Below are 17,692 nucleotides of genomic sequence, written 5' to 3' on the forward strand. Positions count from 1 at the left end.
GCACTGCTTGTGATTTTTCTTGGTAATGTCACCCTCAACATGCAGTTCATAATACTGTAAATGCGAGGGCTTCGTCAGTGGGTCATAGGCTCAATCACTACTGTGTTACTAGTTCAGATATAGATAGTGACTTATCAGACATAAATGAAAATCTTCGAGATTATTAATTTACATGATAGAACGGTAAAACAATTGGTAAAGCTAATTTGCTTTCTTGTCAAGAGTTATATGAGAATATTACTCTCGTGTTTGTCCGGGAAATGTGTAGCTGGAGCCAGCAGCCAGTTAGCCTAGCTTTGCTTAGCACAAAGACTGGAAACAGGAGGAAACAGCTAGCCTCGCTCTGTCCATAGTCAGGCTAGCTGTTTTCCTGTTTCCAGTATTCATGCTAAGCTAACAATGGATGTTTAAAGACAACTGGATACAGTGTTGGGGGCCGTTTCTTCCTATAAAAGTTGCTCAGTGGTGCATGAAGCCAAAACAGTTTAACTTTTGTGTGTAAAATTACCGGAATGTCCAACATCATTGGGCCCATAGAGCAAGTGCACTAGAGACTATGAGTGGCAAAGCGGCTAAAGTGGGACTTAAACTTATGCATCGAATCAACGCTTTACCTACAATGTAGCCTACGCCGTAGCCTGACGTGCACCTCCCCAAAAATGTAACCACATATTGCTGCGACGCAGACCTCCTGTCTATTTTTGTAAGCTGACACCATTTCCCTCAGTGAAAACTAAGCTTTTTTGTTAAGACAATAAAGCGTGTGATTTATCCTGGCTTCATATGAGCAGAGGAAATCTCAGCTAGTTGCTAGGTTAATTTATATAATGTAAAATGCTAAAGAATTGTGCTAATAATGTTAGAATTTTATATTTGTTTGGAAGACGTGTTCAGTATAAGACGGTTGTTTTGTTGGTGAACCTTGTGAGTTGTAATGGAGAAGAATTTAGTAATGTTACCTTTGTTAAATGTTGCTGTTGTCGCTATTTTTTATGAGTAGAGGAAATGTCTGCTAGACGCTAGGCTAATTTATACAATGTAAATTGCCGTAGGCTTGTGCTTATAATGTTAGCATGCTGTATTCGGGGGGAATGTGTTTGTCTGTGAAAGCTGCAAGTTACAGCGAAGCTGCTTTGTGTACTTGTGTTTGAGCTTGTCGCTACTTAAGCCATGTTTAATGTGCGTTTTGAATCAATTAAACTTTATAGCACTTCACAGAAACCCCAGCACCGACTAGTGTTTTGGAGGTGTAACTGCAGAGTGACACAGACAGACCACTGCACAAGTATAAATGCTCCCAATGGCGTAGGCTACGGCACAGGCTCTGCATGGAGCTGACGCACAAGTATAAATCAGCCTTAACTTCCAGTTTAGCGTTATGCTAACTTGAATGGGGATAAAATGATTTAATCGTGCAGCTCTTCTACACTTTCAAAATGTTACCGGAATGAATAGATCAAATCCTGATAGTGAAACGGGTCATGTCACAGTAGTTATGACGCTCAAAAAAAGGTATTCACTAATTTATAGTTGTCTCTTTCACATTGTAAGTCTATGAGAAAAACTCTTTTGGGCCCAACTGCATCCCGTGACAAACCCAGAAGTTGTAATTCCACTGTTCCTGGTGTCTTGAAGCCAACTGGCTGCAGGCATTAGGTTCATATTTACAGTACAGACATGAGAGCGGTATCGATCATCTCATCTAACTTTTGGAAAGACAGCAAATTTCCTCAAAACTATTCCTTAAGCACATCTTGAACACAGATGTTCACTCTGGAGCTTCTCTGTAAGACTGCAGTGCGTAACAGAGAAATCTGATGACAAATGTGATTAAACCTTCAGCCACTCTGTTTCTTCTCATGGGCCGATCTAAAACTGTATGCCTCCAATTTTCTTTAGATATGGCGTATCATTGAGATACACTGAGTGTCTGATATCTGTCAGGCAGACAGTAACATAATTCACATGTAACATCAACCTGTCTTCATATTTATCAAATGTCACATTTCTAAGAGCTACAGTAGCATTTTCTACAGCAGAGTACGTTCCAGGTTCTTCACACAGCTGCTACGACACCACAGAGCCATGTATGATAAAGACCATTACACTGCCATATTAACTCTTATACAATATGTCAAGCCATTACTCTCACTAAATAAATGTGTGGCATGTTAAGTATGAACAAGAGGTTTCAAAACAAAAGAAGCTCATGTCTCAGTCCTTCATCCTAAACTTCCAGTTCCTGTCACGCAGGCAGCAGGTAGGTATGGAGCTAATTAAAGTTGTGGAGGATGTACAGCGTTATCTCACGTCCCATATAGCATTATGTGTCATGCCCCGTCAGATGCTACTGCAGATTCTTGAGGAGGCGTCCGTAGCGGAAGTCATAGACGTGTCGACAGAAAAACACCAGCTCTGGGTCGACGTCATCGGGCACACAGTGGTGGGTGGGCATGGTGTTGCCGACAACAGGTGGCACCATGAGGGAGGCGGCACAGTCGCGCACACCCTCCCTACGGCGTTTTACCAAGGCACAAAATCTGGACGGAGCACAAATACAGGACATCAAACTCAATCGCCTTCAAAAAAGCAGTCAGAAAAACAATAACAGTGTTTCTTTGTAGCTTCAAACTCTCTGAGAACTGAGAAAAATTCGCCTGCTTTTTATGTTAAACATCGTGCACTGGTTTAAGCTTCAAAAACACAACACTGCAGGATTTTCTCAGCAGGTAATCTTTCCAATGTTTATAGCAAAAAATATACTTCAAAGACATACGCTGAAGCCACCAGAAAATGTTCTTTCTTACCGACAATACTGTGCCAATGTTAGGACATAGCATTTGTCTTCAATACAGGCCACACTGTTCACATCCTGGTGACGAGACGCAAAGATCTCATTCTGGGGAAAGAAAGTTTCAGTCATGGGTTAGTAGCCCCAAATAAAAATAAAAAGTAAATCATCTACCAAGACTGAGAATTAAACAAGTGATCCCTTAAATCTTCACAGTCTACACATGCACACAGGGACCTTAAAAGACAACTTCTCTCTCCTTCGTTGTTCATGAGCACGTCACCTTCACTTTCAGACGTAAAGACAGACTCACAGGAGAAAGATGTTTCTTCCTCTGAGCCAGAGCCCTGCTACTGTTCTCACACTGCCGCTCTGATGTGTTTGTTGTTTGTTAGTGCAGCCGAGAAATGACAGACTTCATGCGGTTTATTGTTTCCAGAGATTTAATAAAGTGCAGCTTGTTCCTCTGGGAGATTACTGACAACACGGAGCAAGCACAGCAGAAGCTGCTTTTCAACATGTGTGTCTGCTGGCGTTGTGTGTGTTTGTTCACTCACTCTCATCTCTTTTAGACACATTTTCAGGTGCTGAGTTGAGCCAAAATCTCTGAAGTCTTCCCTTGAATTGTAATGTTTTCATTTTGATGCAAATTCATAGTGTACAAACAGGAAGAAATGAAGGGAAAGAGTAATTGCTGAAAACATCAGTGTGGCAAACTAATCCTAAAATCCTACAGAAAAGTATTTTACTAGAAGCAGAATTAAGCAAGCAAAAACACCCTGGACATTTAAGTTAAAGAAAATAAATTCTATGTTTAAAATATAATGTTGGTGTCGCTGTATATTTGTCTAGTTGTCTACAAATCTCATGCAAAGTCCAAAACCAACAACACCTTAATGAGTTTACAGTACTTTCCAATTTCTCCAAATGCGTTTGTTTCTACTGAAGACGTAGAGCAGGGGTGCCAAACTCATTTAAGTCCACTTGATCTCAAGTGGGCCGAACCAGTAAAACCATTACATAATAACCTATAAATAACAGCACCTCCAAATTTCCCCCGTTCTCTTAGTGTAAAGACGCACATACTGAAAACACTCATCCATTTACAAAACAGATGATAAACAACTGGAGGCGTCGGAAGAAAAATAAGTACAATTTCAACAACATGTCTCAGTTTTTCCACATTCAGTCAGTCTACTACTCACTGGCGTTACATGTGCATTTTTCCATACATTTCCACTCCTGTGCAGTACTGCTGGCATCACCACACCAAACTAAAGTGGAGACTATTGAGGAAGCAGGTGAAGTTTTCCCCTGTCTTACAAACCATTTACAAATCTGAAGTTTTGGCAGTGCCTTGGCAATATGGTTCCACTAATACTGTTTTAACCCCAGTGAACTCTGCAGTGGAAATGGTCCAGCAGTGCTTACATGGGATTTTTGCTTATTGTGATGTCATTTTCTGGAGTGTCTTAAAATGCTTTGTATATCTAAAATCTGTACAACCAAAACTTAAAGGTTATGTAAGTCAATAAACTTAAGGAAATTGTGTCATGAATAAAACTACAATTGCTGCCTTGTGGTTGTATGGCTCCACACACCAGTTGAGTTGTGCAGTTAACGTCCAAATCTGTGAAACCACAAATGCTTGACACACATCATCACCCCGGCAGCACAGAAGATCGACACAATTGGCACAGTTTCAAGGTGGACACCCAAGATTAGTGTCACCAATTCAGTATCTGTCCAAATGTCTCCCCTTCTGTTCCTGAGATACGATGTTTAATGATGGACAGAAAAGTGTTTTTGCAGAACATTATGATACCACAGTTCAGGATATATAATTTCATCACTTCACCATTTTATCCTATTAGACATTTGTGTGAAATTTTGTTATAATTAGTATAGGAATGTTTTGTGAGGCCACAGTGACCTTGACCAAACCCCAAGAAATTCCCTCAGGGTGTTCTTGAGTTACCGCATTCACATAAATGCAATGGATGCAAGGTCACAGTGACCTTACCCTTTGAACTTTAGCCACCAAATTCTGTTCAGTTCACCCTTGACTCGAGGATGTTTGTGCCAAATTTAAAGAAATTCCCTCAAGATGTTCTTTAGATATCGTGTTCACAAGAATGAGACAGATGCAAGGGCACAGTGACCTTAACCTTTGACCAGCAAATCTTAATCAGTACATTGTTGAGTCCACGTGGACATTTGTGCCAAATCTGGAGAGATTCCCTCAAGGCATTCTTGAGATATCGTGTTCACGAGAATGGAGATTGACAAACGGTCAGACAACACGAAAACATAATGCCTACAGCTCCAGCTGTAACCCAGGCGGAGGCATAAAAATACAAAAATCATCATGTTTAAACATTGAATTTTACAAAATTAACACAAAACCTACTGATCCAACAGATTTCTAAATGTAGAAACATGAACGAAATATCTCTAAACACTCCGTAAGTTATTTGAACTATGTGCATGATTTAGTTTTTGAGATATGCTCATTTTTATGAGCAGAGTGCAAAGGCTTTTTTATACTGTAGTTCCAACAGTGGCACCTAAGCCATTGAATGTTTTCACACAGTTTTGCACCGCACATAACATAATGACATCATCTCCAGCGTACAACGTGATGACATGGAAGACAGAAGCTTTAGATTTCTGCTGCATAAAGAAGGAATGTTCAAGCTATTATGGTTTTTGTTGTAGACCGAAATATACAGGATTATGCATACAACGACCTCCTGTGGCCGTCTGCGGGACGTCTGTTTTTAAAGAGTAAAGATTGAAGTCTGATACAGATTCTTTTGCACAATATTCAATATCTTTAAATATGACCACAGTAAGTACTTATTGTTTCTTCAGAGGACTGTATTCTAGTCAGGGTGGGAAAACCTCTGAAGCAACATTTTATATGAAGTACACTACTCACTGTTTAACTTTGCTCCTGAAACCTGACACCTCTTGGCCTTTGCAAGTGCATCAATATTAGCTGTGCAAAGTAAACCAGCAGACCGGATTGGACTCTTTGGCGTTCTGGCCCGTTTGACACCCCTGATGTGGATCTTTAAAACCTGATCTTAAATATATAGTTTTTGAAAAAGAGATGAGTCATTTAGGAAGCTGGGGGCTTTTGAGTAAATACAGCACTTGTTGGGGACTATTTTCTACTGTGGATGAATATGTATAATAAAGAGCACTTATCACAGCAGGGCGGTTTGTGTAGGATTGACTCAAAATAAACTACAGGGGCAGAGTTTCTGATAATGAAGGGACGTGTGGCTCATTGTTGTGTTTTAAATAGTTTATCAAGCGACATCAGGCTTTGAATACACAGATAAAACTTGTGAGTCGGATCAATTCATTTTCAGTTTTGTTTCTTTTTTGTGAGCTTTATAAAGAATATAGAATATTATCAACCTTATCATTAAATTAAATATAAGTTTTAAACATCAGTTAAAATGGTAGCTAAGTTAATTCCACCTGAGAGACTTAAAAGCTAACACGGCCCAAAGCATAAATATTCTACCCATGCTTACATGCAGTTTAATATACACTGCATGCACACTGGTTTACAAGCTACTGCACAGAATGAACTGGAGCGTATATGATTTTAACAAACACCTGCCGACCACTCAGAAAACAGTATTTTAAAAAGGTATAAAAGGATTATCTTCTCACCTCACAATGTATACTAGGGTTGCGTCCCCCCTGTGTGTGTTCTGGACGGTAGTACCAAAACAAACTCATCATCAGCTCTCCTGTAGAAACACAAAACACACACAGTTCACGTCAGTGCTGGAGCCAGTTATTACCGCATTAATTCAGCTCCTCTTGTGCTGGAGTTAAACACTGTGTACAGTATGTGTCCTACCTGACTCCGGCTCTTCCCACAGAGATGAGATCTTGGCCACGTAAGGCAGAGACTTCTTTCTAGGTCCAGATTTCAGCAGAACAGTGTCTCTGACCCGAATCAGCTCCCCGTCCCTCTGGACTCCCTCGAAACACTTCCTCAGCACCAGCGTCTCCTCTCCCTGGAACACAGGCAGCAGCACACACTGATAAGCTGAGAGAGGTTGTGGAGTAAAAAGCTCCAGGATGTGATTTGTATTGAATGACTTGTGTATCTCGACAGAAATGTGGACGGTCAGGTGTTTGGACGAAACTCAGAAATCAGTGAATAAGCTCTAACGTGACAATATGTGATAAATCATCCTGTCTTAGAGCAGAAAGTAAAGTGACACCATCTTTAATTACAAGCGGCACCGCTATGGCTGCGTCAGAAACCACCAGCATGACTTCTTCTACGTACCACAGAGAAAACCTCCTTCTGAAAGGGCAGGCCAACTGGCCGCCAGCCGTTGGTGGATTTCTGGCGGCCGTTCTTCGGCTGCTTGGCAACCGTTCGCCCTGCATCACTGGCAGAGCCCAGCTTCTGCTTCTTGTCCCTGTTGAGAGGGCAGACAGCCGAGCTGATGCTGCCGGTGCCGCGTGCGCCAGACCTCGACCCGCTGGGCGACTTGGCACTCTGCGGGCACTCCTTCGCCACCTGCAGCGGAGGCTGCGGTTGGCTGGGGTCGGACAGCGGAGTCTGAACGTGGGGCACTGATTGGCCGGCTGGAGGCACAGTGGGAACGGGGCAGCCAGTGAGGGTTCTGGGGCTGGGACAGATGGGGATGGAGGAGGGACTGTGATGGTCATTGAGGGTGGATGAGTAGTCGTCTGAGGAAGTAACGGAAAAGGAAACATAATGAGTGACGGGCAGTCTTTTAAGGAGCGGCAACAGTGATCAACAACCTTTAACAAGGTTACATAATAGAGACCTGAATGATACTCAGTTGTTATTAGTTCCGCTGAAGCAGCAGAAATAACAAACAGAGCCTCAATTAAGGTCAATTACAGCCTTTAACAGAGCAGCCCCTCACACACACACACACACACACACACATACATACACACACACACACAGCTAAATAACACTAACACTAGCACTGACTGTGTGAAACAACAAGAGCAGCTTGTGCACACTCCCATGACAGTTGTGGTGAGGACATTAAGGTGGGTTAATGGTCAATTTATTTCAACGTGATCTCTCTACTCCCTCCATCTAAACTTCATCAGCAGTGTTCATTTCCTCCATGGAGAATACATTAAGATACTTTAACCAACTCAACCATTAGCAAACATATTTATTATTAGATATAGATCCACCATAGATCCATACATCTATGTCATGTAACGCTGTTATGTTTTATACATCCTGCATTACAGAGGCAAACACTGTACTTTTTACTCCCCTACGTTTATTTGACAGCCAGTGAATAGTGGCTGCAAATTAAGATTTTATGTGCAAAACCTTTGCTGTCTGACCATATAAATTCTGATGTATTGTTATAGATTCAATTATCCAACAGTGTGTACTCTCAAGTGGCTCAAAATAGCTCAACCACTAGCTACAACATTAAAAGTGCTGCTTACACAGTAGTGACTGCCCGGCAGGTAGTATCATTCCAAATGGTTTAAGACAGGAGTGTCAAACTTTTTTGAATGGAGGCCAGTATAGATAATATAAAAATACCTGGGGTCAGCTGCTTCTCCCATCATATGGGTTAGTGATAGCAAAAAATTACATGAAAATGAGACAAACGCAACTGTTTCATCTTCCATTGAAAAAGTTTTCAATTTTTTACTGCTCCAGTTTATGAAAACACACTAGTTCCACCTGCTTGGTTCCTACTTGGTCAGTGTCTTCAAACTATGATAGTCTTGATTTAATGAGTTGTATAGAAAAAGGCAAAGTGATCTTGCTTGATTAACCAATATTGGGTGAAGGGTGTTCAAAAAAGTCAGTGGGCTACAATTGGCCCCTGCACCGGACTTTGGACACACCTGCTTTAGGTATATTTAGCAACTAACTTTTTTACTTATGTAAAGGTTTATTGCCATTCCATACCTAGTGAGAATGTAACAGTGAAGCTCCTGGTTGTATTGACTTAACAAGGGTGCGTTTGATTGCTTCTGAACATTTGTTTTGTAAAAGGAAGACTGTGCTATCTGCTTTGTCAAAAGTTACACGGTCACTTTAGGATTTGAATATTTTTGCCAACACAATTACTATTTACTTTATCATCTTATTACAGCTGTAACTTAAAGGCCCTGCACACCCACACAGAGGTGTTATTACTTGGCTAATTAGACCACAGTTCAGGGGCACATTCAGCCCCGACAAAAAATGTCACAAAACATTAATAAAAGGTGCACTGCGCAGGTTTTAGTGGCATCTAGCAATAAGATTGAAGGACTGTTTGGTTTGTCTGTTCTGGGCTACTGAAGAAACATCATGGCAGACTCCATAGACGAGGACCCACTCCATACGTGGATATAAACAGCTCATTCTAAGGAAACGAAAACACAGCGATTCTTATTTTCAGGTGATCATAAAATTATGAAAACATAATTATGAATACTATCTGGCATTTCTGCCAACGGATGCCCCTAAATCCTACACGCTGGCAACCTCCGAAACTTAAAAGTGAAGCCAACACAAAATGCCAAAACCTGCAGTTCTTTGAACGGCCACTTGAGGCTGGCTCCAGTCAATCCCCAAAGACCCCCATGTTAAAATGCCCAACGTTACAGCAGAAATAAACATGTTAACAGCCTGGTACAAAAACAGCTTTGGTCTCTATAGCTAATTTCCCCTTTCACAACAATTGTGCGGGGGTGAATTATTACACAACTCACCAGTTTACATTTTCTTAAGGCTTAAGGCTCCACAGCTCCAGCCTCTCAACCAAATGTGGTCACTTCTGGCTCCAAAAATCCAAGATGGCTATGGCCTAAAAGCTGAATTTATGGCTTCAGAACAGGAGTCCACAAACTGATGGGTGACATCATGGTAGCTACGTCCATTATTTTTACAGTCGATGTCTGTTACACAAGGTGCTGTCTTTTAGTACTGCAGGTTTATACACCCATCACTGCTGATAGGGTAACACCTCTGACACACCCACTAAAGGAGATAAATACCTCAAAGCCTGTTTTACACCAATTTGGGGAAACATGTTGTTCAGACTATAAGCGGTGTACACCATTTTCAGACAGAACATGCCCCAGGTTGATGTTGGTCATGAGGTTACCACATGACGGGCCCACATGAGCGTAATTAACAAAGGCAAATATTTACCTCCCGTTCACTTCATTCTCTCCCGGTGGCAAAGCAAAATTGCATATTCCGATCGCACGGAGTTCAACTTTGGTAAACTTTGACAGGGAGGCTCGACCAATGGCAAGGAAGAATGTGTGAAAGGGGACATTGATTGCTACTGTGCTAAACCAAACTCTGCTCAGTCTTTACTTAGTGTACATACAGTTTTTGTTTTTATTTAATGCTGGCTTTGGCAGTATAAACGTATGCTTCCCATGCCAATAAAGGCCTTCTGAATTGAAATTAGTGAAATCCTGGTGTATTAAAAAGCAGTGCACCTGAGTAACACAACAGGGTGTTCAACGCACCACCATTTACGTTTAAATAAATGTTTTGCTGAATTTTGTCGCAGCTGAACGCAGCCCTGATCTGTACACATTCAGTACAGAGAGAAAGTCTAATCAGGCAGAGAAGTGGCAACACCTGTGTGGGCAGACCATCGGTCTCCTCACAGCAGACATTTTGACTTGTCATGGCAGGAAACCCACAGCTGTTACTAATAACATAAACGATGGCTCCATTCTATTCAAGTGTCCCAGTAAGCCATGACAGTGTGACAGCAGGCCAACGTGCACAATACCAGGAAAAGCAGCTGAGCGGAATTCAGCCATCATTAATTCTATTATTTACACCTGTGCTTTTCCTACTGTGACATGTCAAAATGTCCTCCATGAAATCTATGAGTAAGAAGAGACTTCGGCGCTCTTGTAGAGTCTCAACCCTCATAGCCTGACCTGCTTTCGGCTGCTGGAGACCACAGAGAGAGAGATAGAGCGCGAGCAGCTAAGGCGCAGCAGTACACTGGTGTGTGTTCACGTGTAATTAGTGTTGTTTTGAGGTCACACTCAGGTGTTTTTAACCATACACCCACACATTCAGCCAGTCACACAGCGTTTGTGTGTCACACCGCAGATATCACAGAGAGTTTTCCTGTTCTGGTTCACATCTCTGACTTGAGCACAGTAACTAACTGCTGACACTCGAGCTCGTACAATCAGCTCATTAGGTTTCAGCTGCACAGGCCTTGTATTCACTGTCCGGCTGCTTGTATTCAATCGGAGACAAAAGAGGTCTTGCCCTTTATCTGATATTTTTTTGTTACCTCCCACTCAAGTGACATTCCAAAATAGGAGATTAAAAATGCCTGACATAATAGCTATTCTCAGCGCATTGTACTGCTTTGGCAGCCGGATTAGGGGGGGCACTGCATACAAAATAACCTAATAACCGTAGTGTGCTCATGAACGTTTAATACTTAAACTACTGTCTTATTTAAAGGGTTCAATGATTTTACAAATGAAGCTTTGTTTCCTTGTCATTTGGAGCCTGTAAAAATTGTTTCATATCTTTTGTGGCTCTGCAGGGAGCTCTGTAAAGTCTAAGAACACACAAACTACAAATTTATAACAGAAAGTCTCAGTTACAAAGTGGGGGTGAAGAGTTTGAAAGATGTGGGCATTTATCGGGAAGGATTCAACTTTTTTTGGAACATGACAGGGACTAAAAAAAAAAAGGATATCTCAGCCTCTGCTGCTTCAATTCTGACCTTTCTCTTTTTTTAATCTGTCTTTTGCAAACCTCTTGACTTTGTGAAAGTGCAACACTAAATCGTTTGAGTAACCTTTCAAACAGCGCTCCATGATCACTGGTCTGCACCAACTTACATAGCTAGGCTTTAAAAAAAAAAATCAAACTGCTATTTCAAAGAACAGGAACGTACCTTCAAGCTTGAGATTTATGTTGTACTAATATGGTATTTTATTTATACTTTTTTCTTTCCTTTTTACTTATTATTATCATTGTGGCCTATTTTACTCAGGTTAACCACTACATTAGGCCACATTTGTTTAGTTCCATTTACTTTGTTATCTGAGGGGTTCAATATGGATCAAGTTTGACAGAGTCAGGCTTTCTTTGCGTAAGCCGGCTTGACAAAGCTTAAGATCCCAGTCGGAGATAATAGGTAACATAAACGTGATCGCCAACTTGCTTTGCTAGTCTTTCTTCTTCAGGCTCTGTGCATGTTCCCATAAGGAGGGGGCGTTTGTGTATAGCCTACTTCTGCCCATGAAGGATATGAAAAAACTATTACAGCAAAAAGCGACATTGTTGCTTCCATTAAAGCTACAGTTGTTAACTTAAATAACTAATAACTAACAAATAGTTTGTAAAAAAAAAAAAAAAAATATGAATCAACATTTTGTTACTGCATTGCATACTTCACCTCAGTTGTTTTAGAAACATATTTTCGTGTACTGTTTAGCTGCAAAATGAGAAAACTGGTCAGGCTGGTGGGTGATGCTTGGTACTCAAATGAATTGTACCCAACATAGCAGCTGGGTCACAAACTTTCTCATTTTACAGCTAAACAATTTGACTGCAGTTCATGAGCAGCGACAAGACATAATTTACAGCTGAAACTCCTCGGTTCTGATTGGTTGTTTTCGTTGTGCTGCGGTACATCTAGAAAATGCCTTTAGAGGCAGCAGGAAGTGGAGGGACATCATTTTATCGGTCTAATGTTTTTGTTTTTTAGACTATAGAAACAGTTGCGGCAAATATATATACCTCATAAAAGTTACCAGCTGTAGCTTGAAAGCGAGAGCAGGATACCGGCAGACAATGACCAATTGTGTAAATTCAGACGTTAATATATTTATTTTAGCAGTCTGTTTGTTTTCTACCATTACATCTGCCCATTCTACAGCTCTTAATCTTTAAACATGATGCAATGGATTTTAGTGTGATACTTACGAACTGTATGCACATGTACTGACACTGTCCCATAACAAAGGATTAGTGTTAATCTCTTATTGGCAAAATCAAAGTGATAAGAATTTTCTAGTATTGATTTAATATTATCTGCAATAAATATCAATAGATTAATTAATTCTTTAATCAGCACTCTGTTAGCAGACGTCATCCTGATTGATAATATAGTGAACAATTAATGTATAGTGCTACCTGGGTTTTTTTTTATACGGCTTATTTTAGAGACAGCATGGACAAACACATTAGGTAGTTCAGTGAGAGCAAGTTGTGAATAAAATAAAACAGCATCCTTGCTTAGATTTTCTTCAACACTGATATACTATGAGTTCTTATGGCTAAAATATGCAGCCCAAAGCATACAGCTTGTGCTACTGCACTTGCACTATTTTATTTGGCAGGAAGAGATTAACTATTGACTACAGGGTGATGCTATTTCAAAAGGAACTGATTAGTGAAAGGTGCTTTTTAGCCAATTTTAATGCAAAACTCTGAAGACAACCTGGTCTGGACCATTTTTGGCCTGCAGTAAAGTTACCATGGTGATCTAGCCAGAGTCACCTTTGTAACACTGAAAACTCAACATACCTCACTAACTGACTGATCTGGCTCCGTGGTACACCCCTCTGTTCTTTATTAATTTACTGTAAAATACTGGTTTGTGTTGTTTATCAGCTACAAAACTTAGTAAAAGAAAACTGAATTACAAAAAACATTTAAAGTAAGCTCATCTTCCTACACTGCCACACTTCACTTTGCAGCAGCGATAAATACACACATCCTATGAGGATTCAAAAATGAAAGAGATAATGGACACTCTGCTGTCCTTCTGCCTTTTATCTGAGGCACTTGGAGAAGTTGTCGGTGTCGTTACATAAGTGCCATCAAGACAGATACCAGTGCATTAACTCAGCTTGTTCAGTTCTGACACACTGCTGGGGGTTGATAAAAAGTAAACCTAATGTCAATCCTGTGTGTGCTCACCTCTTTTGATGCTGTGGTTACATTTGGTGCAGTCTGTGGTGCTGAAGGAGCACCCTCCTCTGGCGATGGCTGGAATCACACTGGTGTAGGAGGAGTAGCCGTTGATCCTGCAGGGCTCTCCATAGCACGCCTCCACTGAGGTGCAGCAGTACACTGGATGGGTAATCCCTGAGGGCTGCGGACCAGTGCTGGGGAGCAGCTTGGGTCTCTTGCCGCTCTTTGGGCACAAAGCGAGGGGCGGTATGGGGGAGGGGGAGGTGTCCGGGTGACTGAAGTGGACGTAGTAGCCGGGGAAACAGGTGTACGTGTGCGGGCTGATGGTTATGGATGCTGGGTGGGTTACGGAGTGAGGTGGCTGAAGATGATGGTGGTGATGGTGATGGTGGTGATGATGATGGTGGAACACCTCAGACAGTGAGCCGTCCTCTGGTTCCTTCAAGGTCTTGTCCTCCAGGAAGAGGGCCAGTCTGTGACAGTACTCGACACACCTCTCCTGGGAGCAGCAGTAGCAGGAAGACACCTCGGCCTCCACCTGCTCCTCTTTGATTGTTTTCAAGGAGAATCCGAGCGAAGAGCCGCGGTGAAGCTCCCGTTTGAGACACTCCTGTCCCCCTGCAGGGCCCGCCCACTCCGGATCCAAAGCCTCGCTTTTACACAAGCTACAGCAACCCTGGATGGTGGAGTCCAGCTGGGAATGAACCGGATCCTCTGTACCCTGTTTTATGTGCTTCAGTTGGTCCTCGTGTTTGGGATGTGTTGTTCTTTTGGTCAGCGTTGTTTCTCCCAACAGTTGCTTACCACTAATCTCATCCTGAGTCGTAGCTGCTGCTTCACACCCACTCCCCGCCTTGGACTCCGCCTTCTTTTGTCGTTTGCTTCCGTACTGGGCGCTGGTGAGTTTGAGCAGCGTTGCAGCAGTGAGGCCTGCCTGACGCCGAGGCGTAGGCGCAAACAAAGCCAACCAGTCAATGTTCTGAGCCTCCGCTGTTGACCGCCTCTGTTTTTTAGGTCTTTCTTTTGGGTCCGCTTTCCCTCCCGGAGGAACCTTTTTGGTTTTATGACCTTTATGTTCAGTTTTAGTGAGACTTTCTTTAGCTTTGTCTTCGTTAGAAGGCTGCCGTTTCTTTGCGAGATTTGACGCGACAGACTCATCTCTGAAGAGCAGCAAGCTGTTGACGGCCTCAGCATTGAGAGAGGCCATCCTCCGCCTGCGGGGCTCAAAGACATGTGCGGGAAACATGAGTAAGGCGTCAGATTGGTTGATTTTTGGTTCCAGTGCTTGCTGATTGGCTGCGTAAGTTTTCTTAAGTCCAGATTTGGTCCTTCTGTGACTGGAGCTGGAGTGCAGCTTCTTCTTGACTTTCCCCGCCTTTTGTTTCCCATTTTTTAGTGCATCCTTTGCTTTACCCACAACTCCTTTCTCCTCCAGACGGGTGAGCAGGACGCAACAGTCCAGCGCGTCTCCATCACCCACTGCCAGTGTCTTCTTTCTGTGTCGATGTAGCTCTTTCTTATCCTTCTTTTTCCTCCCTCTCAACTCGTTCTTTCTCTTTTTCACTTTTTTCACGCCACCTCCTTTCTCCTTGCTTCCTTTCTCCTTCCGCGGCTTCCCGCATTTCACAGGCTGGCTCCGCTGAGCTTTCACCATGGTCTCAGCGTCCGGGAGCAGATCCACCACGTCGTCTTCATCAATGGGATGCTACGATGGTGGGCTTCAGCTCAGACAGACCCTTCAGCGAGCATCGTCATGGATCATCACCTGGGTCCATACACTCTCTGGGGAGACACAGATCAGACATTTAACTGTAAAGTGTGTGCTACACACAGACAGAGAAGCTGAGAGTGACTTAATGTAACAGACAGGATCTTTTGATGCATTATTTAACAACCGGTTTTACTTAGTTTGCTGTCAATATCCAAGTCCCCAGAGAACATGACCACTTAGACAACCTTTCTGCCTGAAATGCAAATACAATGCACACACAAGATGGAGGAGAAACTGAGATAAAGAGCACATTATGTTCTGTTTAAGCCTCAGGCCAAATGTGCTCCAACCTCTTTCCCATTTGTCAGCACTGTTTAAGTTTAAAATGTGCTCTTTTTACACTTAGATTATGCCACATTAGGAATGGGCGATGTGGAGAAAATCTAATATCACAATATTTTTGACCAAATACCTTGATATAAATATTGCGACTAGGGCTGAGCGATATGGCCTAAAAAAAAAAAAATCCGATTCACGATTTAAATCAATTTTTTCCCCTCCTAGTTAAAAAATAAATAAATAAATAAATATTTGCGGCCTGGTAGCACATACCTGGGGTCCAACACTTTCAGCATGTGAATAAACCCTGGCTTTTCCACGGTAGCCTATATATGGGCACCACATCTCTTGCAATATACACGTCGACTGCATCTGTGATCGCTTTCCACTGGACCCCTTTCTGATCATACAGCAGTGTTTCCCCTACCATTATATTAGATCACAACAGAAGTCATTTAAGGTTACCTTTCCTATAGAACAGGTCTATACCTTGTCCTTTTATTAAACAAACTAAATAGCCTTATGTTACAGGCTGAGCCTGATGTGTGTGTGTGTGTGTGTGGAGCTGTGTATGTGTGTAGTTGATGTAGGAGGTATGAGACATTAGCGCGCCGGGTGTGGTGTGTGACATCAGACGGATGCGCCCCAGGAAGAAAGTGAGGCATGTGCTATGTTGTTTACATAGAGCAGCCACAGTGAAGAAGCCTACGCAGTTCTGCATGCTGTTTATGAGTTATTTCCCTCTATGTAAAAGTCAGACACTGATGACAGAGGCTGTGCATCATCCCTGCAGTGCTGAAAATAAAGTGCTGTTCTTTAACGCAGACGAAGTCCCGTTGTTTATGTGTTGTTGCCACAACAAGCTAACACAAGCTAAAGGAGCTAATGGTCTTCAGAGGTCCCTTTACTACGGTTCGGGGGTCTGCCAGCTTGGCGTTGGTAACACTTATGCATCTTATTTACACAACGGCATGGCATTTATGTCCCTACACGGTGCGCGTCGAAAATCCTCCTCTGCTCTCTGTGTCATGCACGGCAGAGTTCGGCCCTGATGAGCACACACACACACACACACACACACACGCACAGGTGAGCACACAAAAGCGCTTACGAACTCGTTCCCTTTCTTGAACGAGTTCTTCCCCACTCGCTGCCATGTTGTTTGTGTATTAAGCGCGGGGGGAGAATCGGCCATAATCTGTAATCACGTTCATTTCTCCCACTGAAGTCAATGGACTCAGGACCTGCTGTTAGTCTCCCAAACGGGCGTGGTGGTCGCGAACCCCACGTGACACTGATACAGGAAACTGACTCACAGTGGACCGTCTTGGTTTATCCACCGTCTTTGCTGTTAGTATCACAAGGCTAACTCTACCTAGCGATTATTAATGGGTTTAACATCAGAGTCAAGTCATTTATGCCGGGTCAAGACTAGATGCTTACAATATTACAATATCCAAAATCTAAGACAATATCTAGTTTCATAACATGTATGGATATTATATCGATATACTCCTCAGCCCTATGATACATTAATTGTTTTGTAGCTGTTACATGTTTTGATTTAGAATTCCTGCCGAATGAAAAAATAAAATAAAAAATTGCCTTTCCATCCTTTGTACCAATAAAGACCATTCTCAGCTCCTTGAACCCATGTTGAAGCACATTAATGACTCACACAATCCACCAGGAGCTCAGTATTACAAGCATTCACCCACTCAGAGCTACAACACACAAGCACAGCGCAGAAACAGATGAGGCGTTTAGGTGATGTATTTAGTGTTTGATATGATGGATGCTTTTAGTAGTGATCCGTAATTCACAATGCTGCACCGATTTAATTTTAGCCATGGCTACTGTCTGTAGCTGTTATCTCTGAGTGGCACTG

General features: G+C 42.3%; 1 protein-coding gene across 1 annotated transcript in view; it reads right to left on the reverse strand.

Annotated features, from left to right (window-relative positions):
* Positions 1 to 424: 424 nt before the first annotated feature.
* The window catches only part of bahd1 (bromo adjacent homology domain containing 1), a 52,393-nt gene continuing 35,125 nt past the window's right edge, over positions 425 to 17,692 (reverse strand). The window contains exons 2-7 of the mRNA XM_033641891.2: positions 13,761 to 15,536; positions 7,113 to 7,522; positions 6,675 to 6,834; positions 6,482 to 6,561; positions 2,808 to 2,899; positions 425 to 2,540 (exon numbers count right to left, since the gene is read on the reverse strand). Of these exons, the coding sequence (XP_033497782.1) occupies positions 2,348 to 2,540; positions 2,808 to 2,899; positions 6,482 to 6,561; positions 6,675 to 6,834; positions 7,113 to 7,522; positions 13,761 to 15,408 (2,583 nt within the window). The 5' untranslated portion in view covers positions 15,409 to 15,536 and the 3' untranslated portion in view covers positions 425 to 2,347. The remainder of the gene's footprint in view (positions 2,541 to 2,807; positions 2,900 to 6,481; positions 6,562 to 6,674; positions 6,835 to 7,112; positions 7,523 to 13,760; positions 15,537 to 17,692) is intronic.

This window comes from Epinephelus lanceolatus, chromosome 15 (assembly GCF_041903045.1).
Source record: "Epinephelus lanceolatus isolate andai-2023 chromosome 15, ASM4190304v1, whole genome shotgun sequence".
Classification (NCBI taxonomy): Eukaryota; Metazoa; Chordata; class Actinopteri; order Perciformes; family Serranidae; genus Epinephelus; species Epinephelus lanceolatus.